This window comes from Cyrtonyx montezumae, unplaced genomic scaffold (assembly GCF_038088225.1).
Source record: "Cyrtonyx montezumae isolate F1298 unplaced genomic scaffold, pur_monq_1.0 scaffold_102, whole genome shotgun sequence".
NCBI lineage: Eukaryota > Metazoa > Chordata > Aves > Galliformes > Odontophoridae > Cyrtonyx > Cyrtonyx montezumae.
Genome location: NW_027071829.1, coordinates 106,454 through 130,797, shown reverse-complemented (window position 1 = coordinate 130,797; position 24,344 = coordinate 106,454). Strand labels below are relative to the sequence as shown.

Sequence of the window (24,344 nt, the reverse complement as noted above, 5' to 3'; positions counted from 1 at the left end):
GCCGCTCCTCATTGTGCTCCAGACCCCTCCCCAGTTTTGTTGCCCTTCTCTGAACACGCTCCAGGGCCTCCATGTCCTTCTGGCAGTGAGGGGCCCAAAACTGAACACAGTACTCGAGAGCTGAGCGCAGGGGGATGCTCACCTCCCTGCTCCTGCTGGCTGCGCTATTTCTAATCCAGGCCAGGATGCCGTTGGCCTTCTTGGCCACCTGGGCTCACGTTCAGCCGAGCATCAACCAACAAGAGGGCAGAACTCACTTCTCACGGGCACTATAGGGCTCAGGTGACCGCTGTGCTTGCTGCCCAGAGCCCAGAAGCGTCCCTCACCCCGAGGAAAACCAACTGCTCCACTTCTGAGCCACGGCCTGCACCGACATGAAGAAGAAAATGGGTGAGAGAAGCGGTGGGGGGAGGTCGTGCTGCTCCCCAGGTCCTAGCAGCTCACAGAACATTTGCTTCCAGCACTACCAGTAAGGACAGGATCAGACGCAGCCGTACCAGAGGAGCTGAACTCCGCTTCTGAAGTGAAAACCTTCAGCAGATCTCAGATTTTAACAGCCCTGAATCACATCCGGGCTGTGCTCCCCCAGCTCTTGCCAAGACCCGAAAGATTCACACAGCCACTAATTGTACCTTAAGCTCAAGGAGGGAAGGGTTCGATTTGGTGTCGGGGAAGCTCTTCACAGAGTGGGGAGGTGCTGGAGTGGTGCTGGGTGGATGCCCCATCCCTGGAGGTGCTCGGGGCCGGGTTGGATGGAGCCCACGGCAACCTGGGCTAGTACGAAGCGTGGAGGTTGGCAGCCCTGCCTGTGGCAGCAGGGCTGGAACCTGATGACCCTTGGGGTCCCCCTTCCACCCCAAGCCACTCTACGCCCCTAAATAAAGCTTTAAGTCAGCATTCATCTCTCTGGCTCCTTGCAGGGGAGCAAAGCTTAGATCTGAGCTGAACCTCAATGCTGAGACCGTCAGAGCTCCTGCACTGCTCTCTGTGCCTGCTGCCTCCCACAGCCAGCCCCCCGAAAAACAGTGCCCCAAACAGCAGTGCTTCATCACTCAGAAAACAAGCCGGGGTATGGGGCCGTCAGCACGGGGCAGAAACACGGTCCTGCTGAGCACTCACCCAGTGCTGCTTTGCAGGATGCAAAACCTGGGACAACAGCATTTTCTGACCTTCTCACCCCCACCTGCCAGCAACAGCTGCTTGCCCTTACGTGGGCCATCACATCACAGCTGAAATGGCCCCAAAGAGGGGCAGCAAATGCTCTGGAAGAACCCCAAAGAAGAGGCACCAGGCAGCCCCGACCGGAGTGACCCGAAGAGGGGCAGCAAACCGTGCCCGTGGGCTGGGAGTGAGTCGGAGCTCCTCTGCCCTCCTGCAGGCTGAGAAATACCTCAGGACAAGGAGAAACGTAGCTGGGGGCAATCCCTTTGCTTTAGGCAGCACAAGGGAAGCACAGATTCCAGCCCGCAGAGCTGCCGTGCGTGCAGCCACTTGGACTCTGACAGCGCACGCTGTCTCCACGGGGTCCCACCACACTGCTGGATCCACCTCTGGTGTGGTGAAAGGATGGGGAGGGACGTGCAACCCCTCATGGTGCTTCAACAAAAAAACCCAGAATCCCAAAACTGTGGGGGTTGGAAGGGACCTCTGCAGCTCCCTCCCCCACTCCAACCCCCCTTAAAGCAGTTCCCTGCAGCAGTTGCACAGGAAGGTGTCCAGGTGGGTTTGGATCTCCTCAGAGAAGACTCTCCCACCCCTCTGGGTGGCCGTGCCAGGGCTCTGCCACCCTCACAGCACAACATCTCTTCCTCTCTGGGAACCCCGCGGGCTCCAGTTTGTGCCCAGTGCCCCTTCTTCTGCTACTGGGGGGCACCGTGGAACAGAGCCTGGCCCCCTCCTCAAAACCCCCACCCTTCACATACCCCTCAGCACCCAGAGAAGGATGTGAGAACACAAACCACGAGCACTCCATCCCTGTGTGCCGTGGGAGCAGGGCAGAGCACTCCGTCCCTGCGTGGCGTGGGAGCAGGGCAGAGCATCAGCTCGCAAGCAATGACTGTCCCTGCGTGGCGTGGGAGCAGGGCAGGGCATCAGCTCGCAAGCAATGACTTGCAAAGCAAAGGCAGTATCAGCAGAACACACACGGAGCAGCTCTCTCATCTCATTACTGCCACACGGAGTCAGATAAGCAAACAGGAGGAGGCGGAGGGCAGCTTCCACCCGGGGTCATAAAACAGTTCCCAGCGCACTCGTGTTTTTATTTTGGTCCTTATCTCCCGGTCTGGAATCCTGAGCAGCACTCTGCGGAGCCCCTCGCTCCTTCCTGAAGCAACACGTACCAGCTCAACTGCTCTTCTCCTCCTCGAGCATTTTGCTTGAAGGCGTGTGATTTCTGGTCAAAACACGACCGGGTAGAAGTGGCCGAGCAACAGCAAGAAGTTCAGGTCGGATATTGGGAGAAATCTCCTCCCAAAAAGAGCATTCGGGCGCTGCCCGGGGCAGAGGGGGGGGGGGGGAGGGGTGTCAGCATTCAGGTGCTGCCCGGGGCAGAGGGGGGGGGGGAGGGGTGTCAGCATTCAGGTGCTGCCCGGGGCAGAGGGGGGGGGGGGAGGGGTGTCAGCATTCAGGTGCTGCCCGGGGCAGAGGGGGGGGGGAGGGGGGAGGGATGTCAGCATCCTGGAGGTGTTGAGGATCGCGGAGATGCGGAGTAGTGGGGACGGTGGGATGGGGTGAGCGTTTTGGAGCTGTTTTCCAACCTCATCCGCTCCGGGATCCTACGGAAGGATTTCCCGCACCGCGTTCGGAGCCGCAGCGGCGGAGAACCGCTCCCCTTTCATCGCAGGAAAACACCGCACACATCAGCACCGCAAAGCGCAGCCCACGGCGGCAAGGCGGACACCCCCGGTTCCACGCAAAACCCCCGTTCCCCCCCAAAAACAGCTCTCCAACAGACGGACACCCCCTGCCCGCCCAGCGCAACCCCAAACCCGCCCGTGACACGCGAGATAACCCCCACGCGGAGCCCCGGGACACCGCCGCCACCCCTCCCCACGAGGGGTCGCGGTCCTTAACGAGGACCCCTCGGGCCCGGCAACGCGGATCGCCGCGCGTCCCCGGAGCCCCCGTGCGCGCTCACCGGGCTCCAGCAGATCAACGCGTCCGTCTCGGGGTCCTCCACCAACGTCCACAGCTTCGTCAGGAAGGCCGACACGTTGCTGCCGCCCGGACCCGCGCCCACCGCCGCCGCCGCGCCGGGGCCTTCCATGGCCGCGGGGCTCCGTGAGGAGGAGGAGCGGCGGAGCGCTCAGAAGCGGCGGCGGGGCCGTGAGCCGGGGCCCTGCATGGCCGCCGCCATCTTGGGCCGCCTCCGGGACGAACCCCTCGCGCCGGGAGGAGCTGCGCGTGCGCGGCTCCGCCCCAAGCCCCGCCCACCGCGCGATGCGCACGCGCGTTGACTCACGGATCGTTTGAGGGGCGCAGCGCGCATGCGCCGCTTGGCTGAGCTCCCGCTGGAACTCGAGTCGCGCATGCGCCCACGCCCCGAGTGACCGCTCCGTGCGCATGCGTCTCTCCGCCCTCTCACTGGAGCGTCGTGACGCGCATGCGCGGCCTGCGGGGCTGTGACAGGAAAAGGGAAATCCGGAAATAAACCGGCAGGGGGCGGGGCGTGACCTCTGACCCCGCGCACGCGGAGGACGGCGGCGGCGGCGGCGGTGCACGCGGGACGCGGCCGTGGGGATGATGGAGCAGGTCGGGGCGGCGGGCGGGTTGCCGTGGTTACGGAGCCCGGCAGTGTCGGGCTCGGGACTCGCGCTTGAGTCTCTGGCGTGCTTCCGGGCCTGGGCCTGGGCCTGGTTCCACGCCTGCTTCCGCGCGTGGAGGTGGGCTGTGGGTCGGGAGGCCCGGATCCGGTTCTGGGTGGGGCTCCCGGGATCTGCGTTTTGGGCTGGGGTGTGGGCCTGGGGTCCTGGGGTGTGGGCCTGGGGTCCCGGGATCTGGGCTTAGGAATCCCGGGTTTTGGGTCTCGGGCTGATCTCTGGATTGGGTGCCCAGGTTCTGGGTCTGGGGGCCTGGGCCCGGTTTGTGGATTTAGAGCCGGGTTTCTGGGCCTGAGGAGCCAGACTCTGGGCCCGGGCTCCTGGGCCTGGTTCCAGTTCCCAGCGGTACCTCCCTGACACCCTCCGTCCTCCCCTTGTGCAGCCCCTGGAGCCCAAGAGCGATGACGATCTGACAGACAGTGAGGAGAGCGTGTACTCGGGGCTGGAGGACTCTGGCAGCGACAGCACCGACAGCAGCGCTGGGGAGGAGGAGGAGGAGGAGGATGAAGAGGAGCGGGTGGAGTCCAGCGGTGGGACAGCCCCCAGGGTAAGGAACAGTGACGGAGGGAGACTGCTTGGGTTGGGTGGGGAAGGGCACCAATGGAGCACTGCGCCTGCTGCTGGGCTCCCAGTTCAGGGCAGACTGGGAACGGGTGGAGAGAGCCCAGCAAAGGATGGTGGGGGCCTGGAGCCCCTCCTGGTGGGCACAGACTGAGAGCCCCGGGGCTGTGCAGCTGGAGGAGAGAAGGCTTTGAGGGGTCTGAGCGGTGCTGACTGATACCTGAAGAGTTGGGGGAGGGAGGAGGGGGGTGGGCTCTGTCAGAGGGTGCCCAGTGACAGGACAAGGGGTGCTGGGCACAGACTGGAGCCCGTGCAGTTCTGTCTGAACACGAGTGAGAAATTCTGTGCTGTGAGGATGGCAGAGCGCTGGAACAGAGCCCAGAGTGTCGAGGGAGTCTCCTTCTCTGCAGAAATGCAAACTCATTCGGATTCTTTCTGGTGCAGCTGCTGTAGGGAACTGCTGTGGGGAGGGGGGGTTGGACTGGGGGTGAGGTCCAGAGCTCCCTTCCAGTCCCTGCAGTTCGGTGGCTCTGTGTGTGGCAGTGGTACCACGCAGACAGAAGTCAGTGTGTCCCCCTCCTGCTGCACTGAGCCCTGTGCTGCGGTTTTCTGTTACGAGTGGGTAGTGGTGAATGGAGTTAAGTCCAGCTGGCGACCCGTTACGAGTAGTGTCCCCCAGGGGTCAGTTTTGGGGCCCATCTTGTTTATTGATGACCTAGACGAGGGGATTGAGTGTACCCTCAGTCAGTTTGCAGATGACACCAAGTTGGGAGGATGTGTCAAACTGCCTGAGGGTAGGGAGGGATCTGGATAGGCTGAACAGCTGGGCTGAGCTCAATGGGATGAGGTTCAATAAGACCAAGTGCCGGGTCCTGCACTTTGGCCACAATAACCCCATGCAATGCTATAGGCTTGGGGCAGAACGGCTTGGAGAATGTAGAGAGGAAAAGGACCTGGGGGTGTTGGTTGATGCTCGGCTTAACATGAGCCCAGGTGGCCAAGAAGGCCAACGGCATCCTGGCCTGGATTAGAAATAGCGCAGCCAGCAGGAGCAGGGAGGTGAGCATCCCCCTGCGCTCAGCTCTCGAGTACTGTGTTCAGTTTTGGGCCCCTCACCACAAGAAGGACATGGAGGTCCTGGAGCGTGTTCAGAGAAGGGCAACAAAACTGGGGAGGGGTCTGGAGCACAATGAGGAGCGGCTGAGGGAGCTGGGATGGTTCGGGGTGGAGAAGAGGAGGCTCAGAGGAGACCTTATTGCACTCTCCCACTTCCTGAAGGGGGGTTGTGGTGAGGAGGGGGTGGGCCTCTTCTCCCTGATAAATAATGACAGGACGAGAGGGAACGGCCACAAGTTGCGCCGGGGAAGATTGAGATGAGATTTGAGGAGGAATTTTGTCTCTAAGAGTGGTCAGGCCCTGGGATGGCCTGCCTGGGGAGGGGGGTGAGGCACCGTCCCTAGCGCTGCTCTAGGAGCGTTTGGATGAGGTGCTGAGGGATTGGATTGTGTAGTTGGGTAGGGATGGTGATAGGAGGATGGTTGGACTAGATGATCTTGTAGGTCCTTTCCAACCTTATGAACCTATGAGTTCAGAGTTGGGGGGGTTGGGGTTGGAGCAGTGCGTCGCCTGGCTTTCCTCCTGGGGCAGTATCCAAAAGGGTTTCACCTGTGGGGAACACCTCACACCCATCAGGCTTGGCCAGGGATACGTCTGCCTCTCGTTTCTGAGTGGGAGAAAGAAACGTCCCTTTCAGGAATGCCCTTTCAAGGGCAGAATCACAGAATTGTAGGGGTTGGAAGGGACCTCGAGAGATCATCGTGTCCAACCCCCTGCCAAGCAGCTCCCAGCCCAGCTTGCACAGCTCGGTGTCCAGGTGGACCTTGGATGTCTCCGGAGAAGGAGACCCCTCCACCTCTGCGTGCAGCTCCAGAACTTCCAATCGTAGGATCCCCAAGGTTGGAAAAGACCTGTAAGATCATCCGGTCCAACCGTCCACCTATCACCAATAGTCCTCTCTAAAAGCCCCTCAACACGATGTCTAAACGTCCTTTAAATACCCCCAGAGTTGGTGACTCCTTTAAATACCCCCAGAGTTGGTGACTCCTTTAAATACCCCCAGAGTTGGTGACACCTCCCCGGGCAGCCCATTCCAGCGCCCGACTGCTCTTCCAGAGAAGTATTTCCTAGCATCCACTCCGAATTTCCCCTGGCACAACTTGAAGCCGTTCCCTCTCATCCTGTCACTAATTACAAGAGTGAAGGGGCCGACCCCCAGCTCAGCACCACCTCCTTCAGGTCTCAACGGAGGGTCTCCCCTCTTCTCCACCCCGACCAACCCCAGCTCCCTTAGCCCTTCCTCACGAGGCCTGTGCTGCAGGCCCCTCCCCAGCTCCGTTGCCCTTCTGTGGGCACGCTTCAGTGTCCATTTCCCCTCGTCCTGTCGCCGCACACTGCTCAGAAGTTTGGCAGGGCAGACCTTACAGGACCCCGGTCTGCTCACGCCCTTTTCTCTGCTGTCCCACACAGCAGTGCGGCCGCTGTCTGCACCTCTGTCCTCCCGAGCACTGTGCTGTGCTGGAGCTGTGAGCCCTGCAGTGAGCTGCATCCTCCTGCAGCTGCTCTGCCTCTCTCCTTTAGAGCCTTTTGTGTAAGTAAGCGTGTTGTGGGCCATTGCCTTGCTGCGTTAGGTCCCTCTCCAGTTCAGCTTTTCAGAGCGACTCGATGATTTGGGGACCAAATCCAAATGTTTGGCAGCACTGGAAGTGCTTGGGAGCTTTGGGAGAGCAGAGGTCTCTGCTGCTCTGCTGTCCTGTTTGGAAAAGGGTGAGTGCAGAGAGAATTGGGTCCTGCCTGGAGAACGCTGAGCCTGCGGGTGCTGGAGAGCGGCTTATTTGCTTTGGCTGGATGTGTTCAGGGCAGGAATGGTGTTTCTCTGACAGCAGGATCGTGGCTCAGAAGGACTGTTTGCGCTGCGTGGGCTGGGCACCGAGCGTGGCACTTCGTGGGGAGGGCTCGGAGTCACAGATGTGTGGGATCTTTGGTGCTGAGCTCAGCGCTGGGCTCTGGCTGTGGTACGTTTGGGCTGTGCCCCTCCTCCTCCTCCTGCCGCCTGGGTCTGGATGTGCTGCAGGTGGGACGTGGGGTGCCAGAGAGGTTGAGGCTGAGGTGCTATGCTGCATCCATCCCACGGCCCCCAGGTGGGGTCAGCGATCCCCAAGAGCAACCCCCAGCCCCTGCCTGCTCCCTGTGCCAGCTCAACCCTCCGACCCCCAGCACGGCGGTGCGTCCTCAGGGGCAGCTGCTGGGCCCCGGTCTGTGCCCATTGCCTCTTGTCCTGGCACTGCTGAGAGCAGCCTGGCTCCATCCTCTCCGTGGGACATATCACCACAGGTGGGATCCCTCTGAGTCCCCCTGCCCCGGTCCAAGCAGCCCCTCAGCTTCAGAGCTGCTCCAGGTCCTTGGTGACTGTGGTGGTCTCCCACTGGGCTCTCCCCAGTGCTCCCAGCTCCCTCCCGACTGGTCCCAGCACCGAGCAGAGGGGCAGCATCCCTTCCCTTGTCCTGCTGGCGATGCTTTGTTACAACCAGGATCATCAGCAGCACCGTTTGCCCAAGGGCCCATCGCTGCCTCGTGTCCCATTTGGTGCCCTCCGGGACCAACAGGTCCCAAACTCATCACGGAGCTGCAGGCAGCGACAGAGCTGATTAATGCTGGGGCTGAACAGGAGCTAATGAACCACCCATGGCAGCTGCGTCCCCGTGTGCTGTGTGACTGTACACGGCCTCAATCCAGAACAGATAGCAGTGGGTCTCAGGGTCTCGGTTGTTCACTTTCTGAACAAATGTAGTGATTGAGGCCTCTTAGAAACCCCTAGAAAGATTGGCAGTGGCCAGTGATGCCCCAGTATCGTCTGGCGGGGTGGTGGATGGAGCTCAGGGAGCATTCCCAAGCTGCTCCACCCGGAACCACGTGCAGGAGAGCAGTACGTGTGAGCCGAACAGCTGGGAATGGACACGAGGGTTTGTGGCTGTGTCCGAGGAATGTGAAGACGTCAGGGAGCTGTGGTGGGGAGAAGGGAAGCGGGCAGATGAGAGCAGGCAGCTCCTCGGGGCTGCCGAAGCTCTGGGGTGTGTTCCTGGGTGGAAATCTGGGAGCTGTGACTGTGGGCATCGCTCTGTGTGCAGCAGAGAGCTCAGTGACACCGCTCTGCCCGAGGGCTCCCGATGCTGCTCTGCAGCTGCTGAACTGCTGCATCTTCTGCGTGGTCCGGAGAGTGCCACGGGGCTCTGGGCTTAAGGTTTTCTTCCTTCTGCCGTGACCTCTGGGCTGCGCATACACCTTGCTGCTGCCTCATCCGGCTTTCCTCTGCCAGGACCCCCACGTCCTTCCCGCAGGACTGCTCTCCGTGAGCTCCTCTCCCACTCTGTGCCCAAATCTGGCATTTCTGTGACCCAGCGCCGCTCACTTGGCCTTGTTGAACCTCCCTGTGGCCCTCTGAGCCCCTTCCCTGCCCCCCCCCCCCCCCCGTGATACCCCCGCATCCCTGGGCAGCATCCCAACCCGCTGGGACGCGGCTCTGTACCCCCATCCCCGTGGCCGTGCCCCGGTGTCGAGGGACCGTTTGGGGTTTGTTTTGTTGGGTTTGGATGCTGATCCTCCCATCCTGCCGCCCTCTGGTGGAGCAGTCACCGCTGCAGGGATCCGCCGGGAGAGGGGGGGGGGGGGGGGGGAAGCATTGCGTTGTGCCTGGAGCCAATGGAGCGCTGCTGTGCTCCTCCTGATCCCCTCCATCCGCTTCGGACGGACTTTGGGGTGAAGTAGTGAGGGTTTGTAGTGAGGGTTTGTCGTTCGTTCGCCGGGTGTGAGCTGGAAGGGAGCTCCCCTCGGGGCTCCGGGCCGCTTCTGCCTTTGTGCCGTACACGAGGGGGTCATACTGTGCCCACCCCGACAGCACAGAGTGGGGCAGAGCTGTGGGGTGCAGCTCTGTGCTTTCGGGGGGGGGGCATACAGAACTGCATCGCATCGCAGTGAGGGGAGAGGGGGAAAGAGAGAGGGAGAGATGGAAACTCGCGGCCAAAGCCGCTGCCGCGCCAAACGCCTGGAGAAAAACTTATCTGCAATCTCCCTTTTTATTTTTTTTCAATTTTTTTCTTTTTTTAATAAAGCCCTTTGTTTTTGCAGTAATCTCATCCTCTTGCCGGGCCGGGATTTTCCAGGCTCTCTCCCACCCCTCTCCCCGCACCGCCGCGCGCGCAGCAGAAGGTGATCGCACACTGCGCGGACTTTACGGCCCCCGCGAGGGACGTTGCAGGGGCTGGTTTTCCGATTATTCCGACCAATCCTCCCGTAAACCCGATCTCACCAGGGTCCCCGTCCCCCCCCCCTCGCCCCCCTCCCCACCGATGGGGGAGCGAATCTCTTTTCCAGGGAAGGAGCCGCCGTCTCCTCGCACCCACGCGGCGCTCGGGGCCGTCCCGCACCGCTGCCGGGGGTGTGTGCCCGGTGCGGGTGTTGGCGTGGAAAAGAAATGGAGAAAACTGGAATACAGAAGCAGAGTGCGTCCCGGCAGAGCGGCTGCTCGCGGCGTCAGGTTGGGCCCACGCTGCCCCAGCGGTGCCCTCGGTCTGTTGAGGTCTCTTTGTGACTTCGGGTTGGCAGCTGAGGTCGCCGTGTGCTCCGCCGATCCCCAGCTCTGTTTGAGCTGGAGCCTCGGTGGAGCACGACTGCGGGAAGGGACCTTTGCATGGGGCAGGGCAGGGCGGCCCTTGTGCTGATCCAGCCAGCCCTGCACGTGTGCTGCCACGTGGGGAGAGGTTCTGCTGGCTCTGTGCACAGCTGGGCTCGTGGTAGAATCATCGTAGAGTCACAGAGTGCTTGGGTTGGAAGAGACCTTGAAGATCGTCTCGTTTCAGCCCCTCTGCTGTAGGCACGGACACCTCTCACCAGCCCAGGTTGCTCAGCCCCATCCAGCCTGGTCTTGAGTGCTTCCAGGGAAGGGGCATCCACAGCCCCTCTGGGCAACCTGTTCCAGCATCTCACCACCCTCGCAGTAAAGAATTTCTTCCTGATATCTAGTCTAAGCTGCAGGGAGCAGTCTGAGCAGTGCAGAGAAGGACTGGTGGGTGCCTGGCGGAGCTCAGGGGCAGCACGTCCCACCCTGGGCTCAGAACAAACCCAAGCAGCGGGGCCGAGTGCTCAGGAGCAGCTCATGAGAGGGGTCTGGGGAGGCTGCAGGTGCCCACAACCGCACCGACCTCCCGTTGGGCCAGTGGGCAAACGCACAGCAAGAGCATCTGAACAGGGATGGGACTGCGCCTCGGGGCGATGCTCCTGAGACCCATCCGTGTGCTGTATCTGTTTGGGGACCCAGTTTGGTACGGGAACAGAGGGCACGAGGGCTGAGCTGCTGGGAGAGGCAGCTCCTGGGGGCAGGGAGGGAGAAAGGAGAGCCCTGGGTGGAGGCGAGGAGGGAGTTCTTGTCCTCGTACCCGCTGACGCCCCGCAGCTCCCGGCCCTCGGCCGTACACACACCTTGTAGGGCATTGCGTCTGCGCTGTCCCACAGTTCAGGGCTGTTGCCCCCAGGTTCACGGTGTGGCTGCCGGGAGCAGGGGGACTCTGCCGAGCCCTGAGATCTGCTCTGGGCACGGCCGGGATGGGGAAGCAGCCGAGACAGGAAGGATTGTGAGCACGGTGAGTGGGAATGCAGCGCTGGGAGCTGAGCAGCTGTCAGAGCGCGGCTCGGCAGCCCGTCCTCAGACGGGGGCTGATGGACTTTCTGTCTTTGTGGTCCCAGATGAGCAGAAGTGCGCGGTGTTTAATGAGCCCTTTCTTTCCTTCCTTCCTTCCCTCTAATGCTCCGTCCCCGAGGAGCCGTGAGCACTGTGCGGCGTGAACCTGAAAGCACAAAGGTTCACGTGGCGGGACCCTGCTAAGCTGTTTTCTTCTCTTTCAGGTCAAAGGGGCTCCCAGGAAGAGCAAAGCCCTGGGGGCTGATCCTCCTCCGAAGGACAGCGAGGGTCTGAGTGCTCCGGATGAGTACGAGGAGGACAGCTCAGATGAGGAGGTAGGACCCGCCGCCAACGTGGTGTGTGTGGATGCAGCACAGGGGCAGTGGATTTCCCACTGCATTGCAAATCCAAAGGGAAGGACCTCGGTCAAAGAGTGTCGGGTCTGGTGGGGGGGACGCCCACCCTGCAGCTCGCTGCTGGCACCCCGTGGGGCTGGGGGTGGGGCTGGGGGCATAGTGCAGTGCTCGTGGTGCCTGGCGTGGTGGTTGGAAAGTGCTTGTGCAAGAGGCAGCAGGATCCGGGCCGCAGAACGTTCCTCGGCTCTGCTTGTTCCAGACCAACTTCGTTGCCTTTCTTAATCGTCTGCTAAATCAATTAACGCGATCGGAGCAAATCAGCCGCTCCTGCGGAGCCCCGGGGTCGGGATGGGGGGAGCGCCAAGTGCCGCGGGGGCGTTCGGTCTGGCCCTGCTGCCGGGCTCCGGGTTCACTGGAAGGTGCTGGGGTGAGTTTGTGGGGCGGCCTGCGGGGCGCTCGAGAGGTTGGAGGTCATGGCGTGCTGTACTGGGGCATGGCATGGCACACTGGGGCACAGGGTGGTGGTATATTGGGTCATATCGAGGCTTCCTTCGAGGTCTCATGGTCCTCTTTTGAAGGATCGTGGCTCCATTTTGAGAACTCATATCCCATTGGCAAGAGTTGGCCTCCATGATCCTTACGGGGCCCTTCCAAGTCGGAATATATTCTCTGCTTCTGTGATGTGGTGTATCGAGGCACAGTGTGGTATGTGGGATATTTCAAGAGCTCAAAACCCTATTTGGAGGTCTTATGGCCCTATTTTGAGGGATCACAGCCCCATCATGAGAACTCCTGGTGCTGTTGCCAGGAGTCAGACTCGATGATCCTGATGGGTCCCTCATAAGTTGGCGTATATTCTCTGCTTCTGTGGCATGGTGTATCAGAGTATGGCATGGAATACTGCAGAACGGCGTGGTGGATCGAGGCATTGTGTTGTATATCGGGGCATGGCATTTTGAGGGCTACAAACTCCATCTTGAGGTCTTATGGCCCTATTCTGAGGGGTCACGGCTCCATTTTGAGTATTCCTAGCCCAATTGACAGGAGTTGGATCTGATGATCCTTCCAGGTCCCTTCGAAGTTGGGATGCATTCTGTGGTGTGGTATATCGTGAAATGGTGTGGTATATCAGGACACGGGGTTGTATATTGTGGAGTGGTGTGGTATATCGGGGCATGGCATGGTATATCAGGACACAGGATGGTATATCATGGAGTGGTGTGGTATTTTGGGGCATGGCGTGGTATATTGTGGAATGGTGTGGTATATCGGAGTGTATAGTGTGGTATATCGGGATACAGGATGGTATATCGTGGAATGGTGTGGTATATTGGGGTATGGCATGGTATATCAGGGCATGGGGTTGTATATCGTGGAGTGGTGTGGTATATTAGGGCATGGCATGGTGTATCAGGACACAGGATGGTATATCATGGAGTGGTGTGGTATTTTGGGGCATGGCGTGGTATATTGTGGAATGGTGTGGTATATCGGAGTGTATAGTGTGGTATATCGGGATACAGGATGGTATATCGTGGAATGGTGTGGTATATTGGGGTATGGCATGGTATATCAGGGCATGGGGTTGTATACTGTGGAGTGGTGTGGTATATCGAGGCATGGCATGGTATATCAGGACACGGGTTGGTGTATTGCAGAATGGGGTGGTGTATCATGGAATGGTGTGGTATATCAAGGCATGGGGTGGTGTATCATTGAATGGTGTGGTATATCAAGGCACAGTGTGGTATATCAAGGCACGGTGTGGTATATCGGGGCATTGAGCGCCAGCACAGCAGCTCCTCGGCCCTACAGCCAGTGAAAGGCCTCAGCCCTGGCTCAGGAGACACAAGGGGAGTCCAGGAACGCGCCGTGCCCCGGGGCTGGACACTGGAGGCCCACCTGGGTTGGCGCTGGAGCTGCCGGCAGCCCCCAGGTCTGGAATAGAGATTTAGAGAGAGGGGAAATATATGACTATAGAAAACATACACTTGTGTAATGTCTCCAGCATAACCCAGGAAAAAAAGCCTTTCATGCAGGAATCCGAGGTCTCCCCCTCCCCAGCTGGTCCCGGTGCAGGGCCCCCGTGGGGGGAGCGCTGATTCAGAACCTGTTGACATCAGAGCAGCTTCCAGTGGCTTTGTTCCTGTTCCCCGCTCCCAGCCCCCTGCCCTCTGCGATTGTATTTATCTCTCCTCCAGAAGATCCCCGGTGCTGCTGCTTCCTGCGGCCGCTTTGTGCTCGCTGCCCCGGCTTCGTCCCTCCGTGCTGCGGGAAGGGCCGTTATCTTCCATTTCTCTTTATCTCTTTTTCATTGAGACCCCCAGCTTTTGTTCCGTAGCTTCGTCCTAATTGGCACGTGACCTCATCCTCATTAATGTGCAGCCTCATCCTAATTGAAGGACCCCGGTGCTCTTGAGAGGGGCACTGGAGGCGTGTGCAGCCCCGGGGACCCTTCGGATGGGGCTCAGCCCGTCCCACCCGCAGGCACTGGGAGCAAACAGTGGATGGATGGGAAGCACTGGGGGGGCTCCGATCCCAGACCCACCCCTGCGCAGCGCTGGAGCAAAGCACAGTAACCAGTGCTGGTGTGGGCACAGCACTGTCTGTCCCTGCAGCTGCTCTGGGGACAGCAGGGTGTCCCTCTGCATCGTGCCCCCACCCCCCACCCCCCCCAGAGCTGTGGGAGCAGTTGTCCCAAGCCCTTACCCCCCAGCACCGGGTGTCCTGGGGCAGTGAGCACCACATTCAACTGTAGGCAGCAGATTCAGGTATAATCTGGTGCCCCCCAGCTGCACCTTGTCACCTGCTGCTGGCTGCCCCTGACACCGGGCCACGCCGCAGCACCGTGCGTTCCCCACGGGGCCGTGGCCATCCAACCCACGGCCGACCCCACGAGTGGCACACGGGTGGGAAAACATCCCATGCCACCCCCACGGTGCGGCCGCTGCCCGCCAGGCGTCCGGATCCGTGCCGCTGTCACTCAATGCCTGCGCGGGAGCTCCGAGCTCCTTAATAAAGAGTAATGGCCCCGTGCAGCCGCTCGCCGCGCTCCTGCTCGCTTGGCAGCTCCTCCTGGCCGCGTGCCCGGCCGCTCTGCCGTGTGCTCCGAGCAGAGACACAACAAAACCCCGGCGGTTTCCTGGCCGGGTGCGCAGCCCGCGCTGCGTGCGGGGCTCCCGGTGGCACAGCCGTGCGTGTGCCCGCGGTGCCGGCGCTCCCCCCGACGCTCGGCGCGGAGATGAATGGCCGCGAGCTGCCGCGGCTGTCAGGGCCTCGCTGGGAGGAAGCAGTTTGGGGCTTTTGTTTGGTTCTGTTTCCTCCCGCAATGACTATTCCATATGTCAGTGGATAATGAATGAAGGAGCGCTGAGTGCTCCTCGGAGCGCGGCGGCCGTTCCAAGCCCACTTCCCTCCTCCGCAGCGCAGCTGAGCCGGGCGGGGGGCGAGCGCTGGCCGGGCGCAGGGAGCTCTTCTTTCAGTAGCTGATTAGCCAAGAGAGAAAAGCAGTGCAGAATGTGCTGCTGGCAGACGGCTCCTTCACTCATCGCTCTGTGTGTGTGTGTGTGTGCGCGGCCGTGCGTGCGCTTCCTGACCTGCCTGGCTCTGGTTGATCTCCGCGCTCCCCCGCGAGCGTGCCTGGCCAGCAAGCACGTGCTCAGACCCCGGAGCGGGGAGGGAGGAGTGGGCAGTGCAGTGCCAGAGCTTGTGGGCTGTGCTGTACCAGAGCTCGTGGGCTGTGCCGTGCCAGAGCTCGTGGGCTGTGCCGTGCCAGTGCTCATGGGCAGTGTCGTGCCAGAACTCATGGGCTGTGCTGTGCCAGAGCTCTGGAGATGGGCAAGGAGGGGCCCTGTGGGTATTGCTGTGCTGTGCTGGAGTTTGCAAGCAGTGCTGTGCAGTGCCAAAGCCCCAGAGCCAGGAAAGGAGGGACCCAGCAGGCAGCTGTGCTGTGCTAAAGCTCATAGGCAGTGCTGTGCCGTGCCAGAGCTCTGGAGCTGGGCAAGGAGGGGTCCTGTGAGTGGTGCTGTGCTGTGCCAAAGCTCATGGGCAGTGCCGTGCTGTGCCGAAGCTCCAGAGCCAGGCAAAGGGAAACTCAACAGTGAGTGCCATGCCAAAGCTCACAGGCAGCCCCAGGGTGGCACCTGGGGAACCTCGCACTTCCCAAACCATTTCTGCTGCTCAATTCCACACTTTTTATGCTCCTTAACTTTTTTCCAAGGGGGAAGTGCCTCTCAGCATTGCAGTGTCCCTTCCAAAACGCTCCGGTTCCCGTTGCCGGGAGCACTGCACATTGGGGTTGGGTTGTGCACTGGGGAGCGAGCGGGGCACGGAGCTTTGGGTGCTCGCCTGCACCCAAGGATGCTGCCCAGGGCTCCTCGGTACCTCATGTCCTCTCGAACACAAACAATTCCTGGGAAGGCACCGTCTGCCACACTCGACATTGGGAAGGGGCTGGAAGACAGATGCAGGGAGGAAAGCACTGCGTTGCAGCTCCAGCCCATCCGCTGAGGTCCTCCAGCTGCAGTGCCATGCCCCATTTCCATGATTCCGTTTTGGAACGGAGGAGGGAGAGCGAAAGGAGCTGCGGAGATGGATGGTGGGGATAATTGGAGGCCTGGGGGGAGCGTGCAGATGAGGAGATGTGAGACGAGGAGATCTGTGTCGGCTGGAGGCGAAGCGGAGCCGGGAGGACACTGACAGGATGCAGAAGGAAGCACGGGGATATTTGATGAGATGAAACGGCGTCAGGTTTAAAACCGAAACGGGAGGAGAGGGACGCGCTCGCTGTGCGGCCGTATTATCTTACACGGCGGTGGATCACAGCATTGCGAGGAGATGGGGGTGCCAGAGGCCACGCAGATGTTTGGGTCTGCACACAGTGATGCCAATAATGGGAACAGTGGGAGCTGCGCTGCTTCAAACTGAGGACAGTGCTGTGGGGACCACAAGGATCCCTGCTGGTCCCTGAGCCGTGCACACCAGGGATGCTCTGCTATGTGCTGGAGTGTGGGGCAGTCATGGAATCATTGAGGATGGGTGAAACCTCCGAGATCCCACAGTCCTACCCTAACCCACCCCCCCTGTGACCCTAAATAGAACCATAGAGTCACTAAAGTTGGAAGAGACCTCCAAGATCCCCCGGTCCATCTCCATCCCGGCATGCCCACTGACCATATCCCAAGCACCACATCGCCGCTGTTCTTGAACACCTCCAGGGTCAGAGACTCCCCCACCACCTCCCTGGGCAGTGGGATGGGGTCTTGGAGCTGTTTCATTGTCCCATCCCTTTGTCAGCAAAAGGTGGGGAGCTCTGCTTTGAGTCTGTCCCACCCTATCTTCCACTGTGCATCAACCACTGAAGGTCTTAGAAACGTAGGACTGTAGAGTTCTTGGGTTGGGAGGGTCCTTCAAGTGCATAGAGACACAGATGGTTGGGTTGGGAGGGTCCTTCAAGAGCATAGAGACACAGATGGTTGGGTTGGAAGGGTCCTTCAAGAGCATAGAGACACAGATGGTTGGGTTGGGAGGGTCCTTCAAGAGCATAGAGACACAGAATGGTTGGGTTGGAAGGGTCCTTCAAGAGCATAGAGACACAGATGGTTGGGTTGGGAGGGTCCTTCAAGAGCATAGAGACACAGATGGTTGGGTTGGGAGGGTCCTTCAAGAGCATAGAGACACAGAATGGTTGGGTTGGAAGGGTCCTTCAAGAGCATAGAGACACAGATGGTTGGGTTGGGAGGGTCCTTCAAGAGCATAGAGACACAGAATGGTTGGGTTGGAAGGGTCCTTCAAGAGCATAGAGACACAGATGGTTGGGTTGGAAGGGTCCTTCAAGAGCATAGAGACACAGATGGTTGGGTTGGAAGGGTCCTTCAAGAGCATAGAGACACAGATGGTTGGGTTGGAAGGGTCCTTCAAGAGCATAGAGACACAGAATGGTTGGGTTGGAAGGGTCCTTCAAGAGCATAGAGACACAGATGGTTGGGTTGGAAGGGTCCTTCAAGAGCATAGAGACACAGATGGTTGGGTTGGAAGGGTCCTTCAAGAGCATAGAGACACAGATGGTTGGGTTGGAAGGGTCCTTCAAGAGCATAGAGACACAGAATGGTTGGGTTGGAAGGGTCCTTCAAGAGCATAGAGACACAGATGGTTGGGTTGGGAGGGTCCTTCAAGAGCATAGAGACACAGATGGTTGGGTTGGGAGGGTCCTTCAAGAGCATAGAGACACAGAATGGTTGGGTTGGAAGGGTCCTTCAAGAGCATAGAGACACAGATGGTTGGGTTGGGAGGGTCCTTCAAGAGCATAGAGACACAGAATGGTTGGGTTGGAAGGGTCCTTCAAGAGCATAGAGACACAGATGGTTGGGTTGGAAGGGTCCTTCAAGAGCATAGAGACACAGATGGTTGGGTTGGGAGGGTCCTTCAAGAGCATAGAGACACAGAATGGTTGGGTTGGAAGGGTCCTTAGAGCCCATGTATCTCCAACCCACTCCTCAGCCCACCCAGGACCCTCTGGTTGCCATCCTTTCCTTCTGCTGGATCAACCACCCCAGCTCAACCGGGGGCCATCAGCAAACCTCAGGGGCACCCGCTCCCACCGTCGGTGCCGTCAGTGCAGAAGAGCCCTTCTCCATTGACCACGGCCGTGGATTTCTCCGTGAAGGGCATTGCGTGCACTGCTGTGGGAGCTCAGCTGCCGCTCGTTGGTCGTGAAATAAAGGCTGAGCAGATCCAGAGGAGCACGACGCATGGCTTGGGCCCTGCGCTTCACATCTCTCCCCCCCCCCCCACGGATTGGGGACGGCTTCGGCACCGGCTCCGGTGCTTGGGGCCGCCGTGGGAAGCCGGGCTGGCGCGGCACCGGGAGCTCACAGCTGCGCTCGGGCACTCACTGGGGCTCCTGGCGCTCCAGGACGGAAAGTTTCCGCGCTCAGCACGTCGGAGGTGGGGACTGGGGCAGCCCCTTCCCCACCGCACCGTGTCCCCATCCCCGCACCGTTCGGTGCCCGGTGATGAGGAGCGGCCGCGGCGCTGCCGGGTGGGGGGGTTCTCTGCGGTGGGGACAGGGAGGGCTGGAGAAGGGGGGAGCGGGGGAGAGCCGGTGATTAACTGGTGCTGATACAGCCGTGAAAAAGGAGCTCCATTACTCTGTCTCTTGGCTGCCCCAGAGCTGATATTTAAAGCGTTTGTAAAGCGGCTCAGTTGGGGCAGGAAAGGCTTTTTCCTTCTGGAAGGAATGACATCACCGAATACATTTAACCGATCGGGTCTCTGACCCAAGGAGAGCGAGAAACCCACAACAACTTGCGGCTGATGAGTGGAAACTTTCCCTTCTTTCTTTCTTTTTTTTTTCTTTTCTTTTCTTCTTTTTCTTTTTTTTTTTTTTTTGTTTTTTCCATTTACTTTCCCCCTCTCCGTGCCGGCCCTCCGCGGCTCAGCGCCATGGGCTGCGCTCCAGGATCTGCTCCGCACCCACTCCGATTCCTCCGGCCCCTCTGCACCCGGGGAGGGCAGGGAGCAGCCTGCAAGTGCACGGCACGTTAATTCAGTGAGCCACGGTAATTCGGAGTGCCACAGTGCGCCGGGATTGGAGGGGACCTTAAAGGTCACAGGACGGTGGAACGGTTGGGTTGGAAGGGTCCTTAAAGATTACAGAGCTGTGAGATACTTCGGGTGGAGGGGCCCTTAAAGATCACAGAACTGTGAGTTGAAAAGGTCCTTCAAGGTCCTTAAAGCTCGTGGAGCTGTGGGATGGTTGGGTTGGAGGGGCCCTTAGTGGTCACAGAACCGTGAGTGGTTGGGTTGGAGGGGTCCCCCGCCGTGGGCTGTGTGCCCCCCCCCGGCTCAGGCTGCCCAGGGCCCCATGCACAGCGTCAGACACCTCCAGGGGTGGGCTCTGTGCCACCACCAGTTCCCGTTGCCCCGTTCCACCCGTGTCCCATCTCCACACCGCTCCAGCTCGATTCCCGGCGCCATGGCGGAGCGCAGCCACTCCTCCCACCCCCATGCTGGAGCTGCTCCATCCCCACGCTGGCAGAGCCGGGACTATGGGATGGCAGGGCTGTGTGATGGCAAGGCTGTGGGGTGGCAGGGCTGTGGGGTGGCAGGGCTGTGAGGTGGCAGGGATGTGGGGTGGCATGGCTGACGGATGGCATGGCTGTGAGATGGCAGGGCTGTGGGATGGCAGGGCTGTGGGGTGGCAGGGCTGTGGGGTGGCATGGCTGACGGATGGCATGGCTGTGGGATGGCAGGGCTGTGGGGTGGCAGGGCTGTGAGATGGCAGGGCTGTGGGATGGCAGGGCTGTTGGGTGGCAGGGCTGTGGGGTGGCATGGCTGACGGATGGCATGGCTGTGGGATGGCAGGGCTGTGGGATGGCAGGGCTGTGGGATGGCAGGGCTGTGAGATGGCAGGGATGTGGGGTGGCAGGGCTGTGGGATGGCAGGGCTGTGGGGTGGCAGGGCTGTGGGGTGGCAGGGCTGTGGGATGGCAGGGCTGTGAGATGGCAGGGCTGTGGGGTGGCAGGGCTGTGGGATGGCAGGGCTGTGGGATGGCAGGGCTGCAGGCAGGGCTCCCCTTGCACTGCAGCCACCGCAGTGCTGCCGCATCCAGGCTGTGCACACAGGTGGGACAGCGATGGCTGTGTGCAGGTGCACTGCTCTGTGCACAGACCCACGGTGCTGTGTGTGACACTGTGCACAGACCCACGGTGCTGAGTGTGACACTGCTGTGTGCACTGACCCACGGTGCTGTGCGTGGCACAGCTCAGCCTCAGGTGTGAGTGTGTGTGCCCAAATCTGTGCAGAGCTGTGACGTTGGGTGCTGTGCAGTGCTGTGTGCTCTGCTGGATGTGGTGCTGGGTGTGATGCAGGGCCATGCACAGTGCAGTGCCCCGAATGGTGAAGTGCCCCGTGTGATGCAGTGCCCCTCTCAATGCAGTGCCCATCTCAATGCTGTGCCCTTTTCAATGCAGTGCCCTCCACAGTGCAGTGCCCTTCTCATTGCTGTGCCCTTCTCAATGCAGTGCCCTTCTCAATGCAGTGCCCTCCTCAATGCAGTGCCCTTCTCAATGCAGTGCCCTTCTCAATGCAGTGCCCTCCTCAATGCAGTGCCCCTCGCAATGCAGTGCCCTCCTCAGTGCAGTGCCCTTCTCAATGCAGTGCCCCTCTCAATTCTGTGCCCTTCTCAGTGCAGTGCCCTTCTCAATGCAGTGCCCTTCTCAATGCAGTGCCCCTCTCAATGCAGCGCCCTTCTCAATTCTGTGCCCTTTTCAGTGCAGTGCCCTTTTCAGTGCAGTGACGGGCGCCAGCTTGCAATCCTGGACGCATTCTCCCCGTCGTGCTCACGGCTTTCTCGCAGGCTGGCCCCGCTCAGGGATTTTGTTTTCATCCCTCCCGATCCAGTAGCACAACTTGTCCAAAAAAACACCGCTCGACTTTACTTCAATTCCTGGAAAAACTCTGGAACAAAATAATCAGGCCCTTCTCAAACCTTTGGAAGATAGTGAGCGGACTCGTCACCGCCAGCACAGACAAGTCTGCCAAAACAACCCCGCGTCCCTCCGCCCCGGGAGTGGGGGCTGGGTGGGTGCGGGGCGGGCGATGCCCAACATGCGGGCACCCGGATGGCTCCTGGAGGGGCATTGGCCCATGGGGTTCATGGTTGGGGTGGTGGGTGCAGCTGGTGGTGCTGCAGGGTCTGCACTTGTCCTGCACCTGTACCTGGGCTCATTAGTGCCCTGCGCAGAGGAGGGGAGGGGTGCTGAGTTAATGAGCATAGAACTGTGAAATGGCTGGGTTGGAAGGGTCCTTAAAGATCAGAGAGCCATGGGAGGGTTGGGTTGGAAGGGTCCTTAAAGATCAGAGAGCCATGGGAGGGTTGGATTGGAAGGGTCCTTTAAAGATCAGAGAGCCATGAGAAGGTTGGGTTGGAAGGGTTCTTAAAGATTAGAGAGCCATCGGAGGGTTGGGTTGGAAGGGTCCTAAAAGATCAGAGAGCCATGGGAGGGTTGGGTTGGAAGAGTCCTAAAAGATCAGAGAGCCATGGGAGGGTTGGGTTGGAAGGGTCCTTAAAGATTAGAGAGCCATGGGAGGGTTGGGTTGGAAGGGTCCTAAAAGATCAGAGAGCCATGAGACGGTTGGGTTGGAAAGGTTCTTAAAGATGGTAGAGCCATGAGAGGGTTGGGTTGGAAGGGTCCTTAAAGATTAGAGAACCATCGGAGGGTTGGGTTGGAAGGGTCCTAAAAGATCAGAGAGCCATGGGAGGGTTGGGTTGGAAGGATCCTAAAAGATCAGAGAGCCATGAGAGGGTTGGGTTGGAAGGGTCCTAAAAGATTGTATAGTCATGGGATGATGTAATTGGGAAGTCCTTAAAGATCATAGAACTGTGGAATGATTGGGACAGAGGGGTCCTTAAATGTCACAGAGCCATTGGATGGTTGGGTTGGAAGCGTCCTTAAAGACGATAGAGCCACGGAATGGGTAGGGTTGGAAACATCTTGCTGAGCTCCCGGGAGCTGCAGGGCAGCCCTCGAGCTGCTGTATGTATCCCAACATGCTGCAGGGGTTGCCCTGCGCATCCCCTGTGTGTGGGGTGGGCAGAGCAGGAGGAGGCAGCTCTCGCTCCTGTGATCATACAGTTGTCAAATCATTAAGATTGGAGAAGACCTCCAAGATCCCCCAGTCCAACCCCAACCCACCCCACCATGACCCCAAATAGAACCACGGAGTCATTTTGGAGAAGACCTCCAAGATCCCCCAGTCCAACCCAACCCCACCCCACCCCACCATGACCCCAAATAGAACCACGAAGTCATTTTGGAGAAGACCTCCAAGATCCCCCAGTCCAAACCCACCCCACCCCACCATGACCTCAAATAGAACCACGAAGTCATTTTGGAGAAGACCTCCAAGATCCCCCAGTCCAACCCAACCCACCCCACCCCACCATGACCCCAAATAGAACCACGAAGTCATTTTGGAGAAGACCTCCAAGATCCCCCAGTCCAACCCACCCCACCCCACCCCACCATGACCCTAAATAGAACCACGGAGTCATTAAGGTTGGAGAAGACCTCCAAGATCCCCAACCCCAGATCCCCCCACCATGCCCCCTGACCTCATCCCCACATGCCACATCTGCACCATTCCTGAACACCTCCAGGGATGGGGACTCCCCCACGTCCCTGGGCAGCCTGTTCCCACCCATGACCGCTCTCTGGGTGAAGAATAATTTCCCTGATATCCAACCTGAGGCCGTCTCCTCTTTTCCCATCCTCTTGACCTCGTCTTGCTGCTGCCCCTTTGGGGTCACTGTAGGGAACTGGATGCTGTTGTCCTTTCCACCTGTGTGCATTGCCACGCACTCAGCACTGCTTTGGATGGCCAGAACCCGTGCACTCGCGCTGTGCCTTTCCTTCACGCTGCTGCACCAGCTTTCCCTCAGTCCGATTTAGCTGCGTTTGGATTTTTCCCTCTTCAACGAGGCTGAGAGCTCATTTCAGCCGTGGCCGTACCCCAGACCCATACCCAGGAGCTCTGGGTCTCCCTGGCCCTTCGAGACCTTCCACCCGATGGGACCCCCAGCGCTGCAGTAGAGGCTCCGCGGGGCCCAGGCGTGATCGGAAGCCGCAGCCGATGGCGGCACTCACCCCCAGGGTCAGCTGTAACCGGAGAGCGTGCGGGGCCTCCGCCGAGCGCCTGTTTGTGTGTCCGGGAACCACGCGTCGCTTTGCACGGCGGCCAAGTGCCGCTAATGGCTTCTGTCGGCTACCGGCGTGCCGGCTGCCAAAGGCTTGGCCTCGGCCCCGCTCCCTGCGTCCCCCGCGTCCCGGCCCAGCTGCACCGTGCTCTGCCAGAGGGCTCCTCTCGTGTTTCCTCGACCCCGCAGCGGTCCCTCTTTGTTTGGAGCCTCCCGACCCCGTCTTGAAAATCGCTCACAGCCGCAGCTCCCGCAGGCGCTCCTCGTGCCCCCGTCCCCCCATCCTGGGGCAGCAGCCGGCTCACCGCCCCTTCCCACGCGCCGGCCCCGTCTCGTTCCTCTCCCAGCATCAGGTTTTCCTACCGCGTCGGGTTTTCCCATTACGTGCTGCTGCGGCACGGCGCACGTGGGTGATGGTCAGAGCGGGGAGTGAGCGCTGCGCGTGTCCTCCTGCGAGGATCGGGGCAAGAGGGGAGGCCAGGAGCACTTGTCGTGATGAGTGATGCTCTAAGGCGTGTCCCAGGGGTCGTTAAAGCTGTGCGTGCTTTGTGCTTAGTGGCCAAGGCGCATGGGATGCTGCAGGACTGGGGGTCCTCAGCGTCCTCCTACCCCCATGAGCAGCTCTGAGTAGGTGCTGCAAACTGGGGAGCCCAGCAGTGGGCACAGTGCTCCGGCTGTGTCGTTCCCAGGGCAGTGCAGAGGGGAGGAGAACGTCCCTCACCCTGCTGGCCACTTTCTGTGCAATGCATCTCGGGGTCCCATTGGCCCTCTTGGCCACCAGAGCATGCTGCTGGCCTGTGGTCAACCCTTGGTCAACTGGTGGCCAACCAGTGGTCAACCTGAATGCCATTGGCCTTCTTGGGGTCACCAGGGCACGCTGCTGGCTCGTGGTCAACCCTTGGTCAACTGGTGGCCAACCATTGGGCAACCGTTGGTCAAATTGATCATCATCGGCCTTCTTGGCCACCAGGGCACGCTGCTGGTCAACCGCTGCCCACAGACAACCCCAGGTCCTTCTCTGCTTCCAGCAGCTGGTGCTCCCCGAAGGGAAATCCTTCATCATTAAGCTGGGAAGGAAGGATTCCTGGCTGCCCATGTCCCATCTCTCTGGGTCATAGTTGCCAAAAATGTGGGGTAAATTGTTGTACAGCTGTGATGCTTTCAGTGCATGCTTTTTCTCT

General features: G+C 59.9%; 2 protein-coding genes across 2 annotated transcripts in view; one reads left to right on the top strand and one right to left on the bottom strand.

Annotated features, from left to right (window-relative positions):
* Positions 1-3,287, bottom strand: part of HSF1 (heat shock transcription factor 1) — a gene marked incomplete at its 3' end in the record, with an annotated part of 32,343 nt that extends 29,056 nt beyond the window's left edge. Inside the window, exon 1 of the mRNA XM_065729138.1 lies at positions 3,137-3,287. Coding sequence (XP_065585210.1) covers positions 3,137-3,265 — 129 coding nt within the window. The remainder of the gene's footprint in view (positions 1-3,136) is intronic.
* A 331-nt stretch (positions 3,288-3,618) lies between these two features.
* BOP1 (BOP1 ribosomal biogenesis factor) overlaps positions 3,619-24,344 on the top strand; it is a 50,172-nt gene continuing 29,446 nt past the window's right edge. The window contains exons 1-3 of the mRNA XM_065729135.1: positions 3,619-3,750; positions 4,201-4,365; positions 11,334-11,444. Coding sequence (XP_065585207.1) covers positions 3,739-3,750; positions 4,201-4,365; positions 11,334-11,444 — 288 coding nt within the window. The 5' untranslated portion in view covers positions 3,619-3,738. The remainder of the gene's footprint in view (positions 3,751-4,200; positions 4,366-11,333; positions 11,445-24,344) is intronic.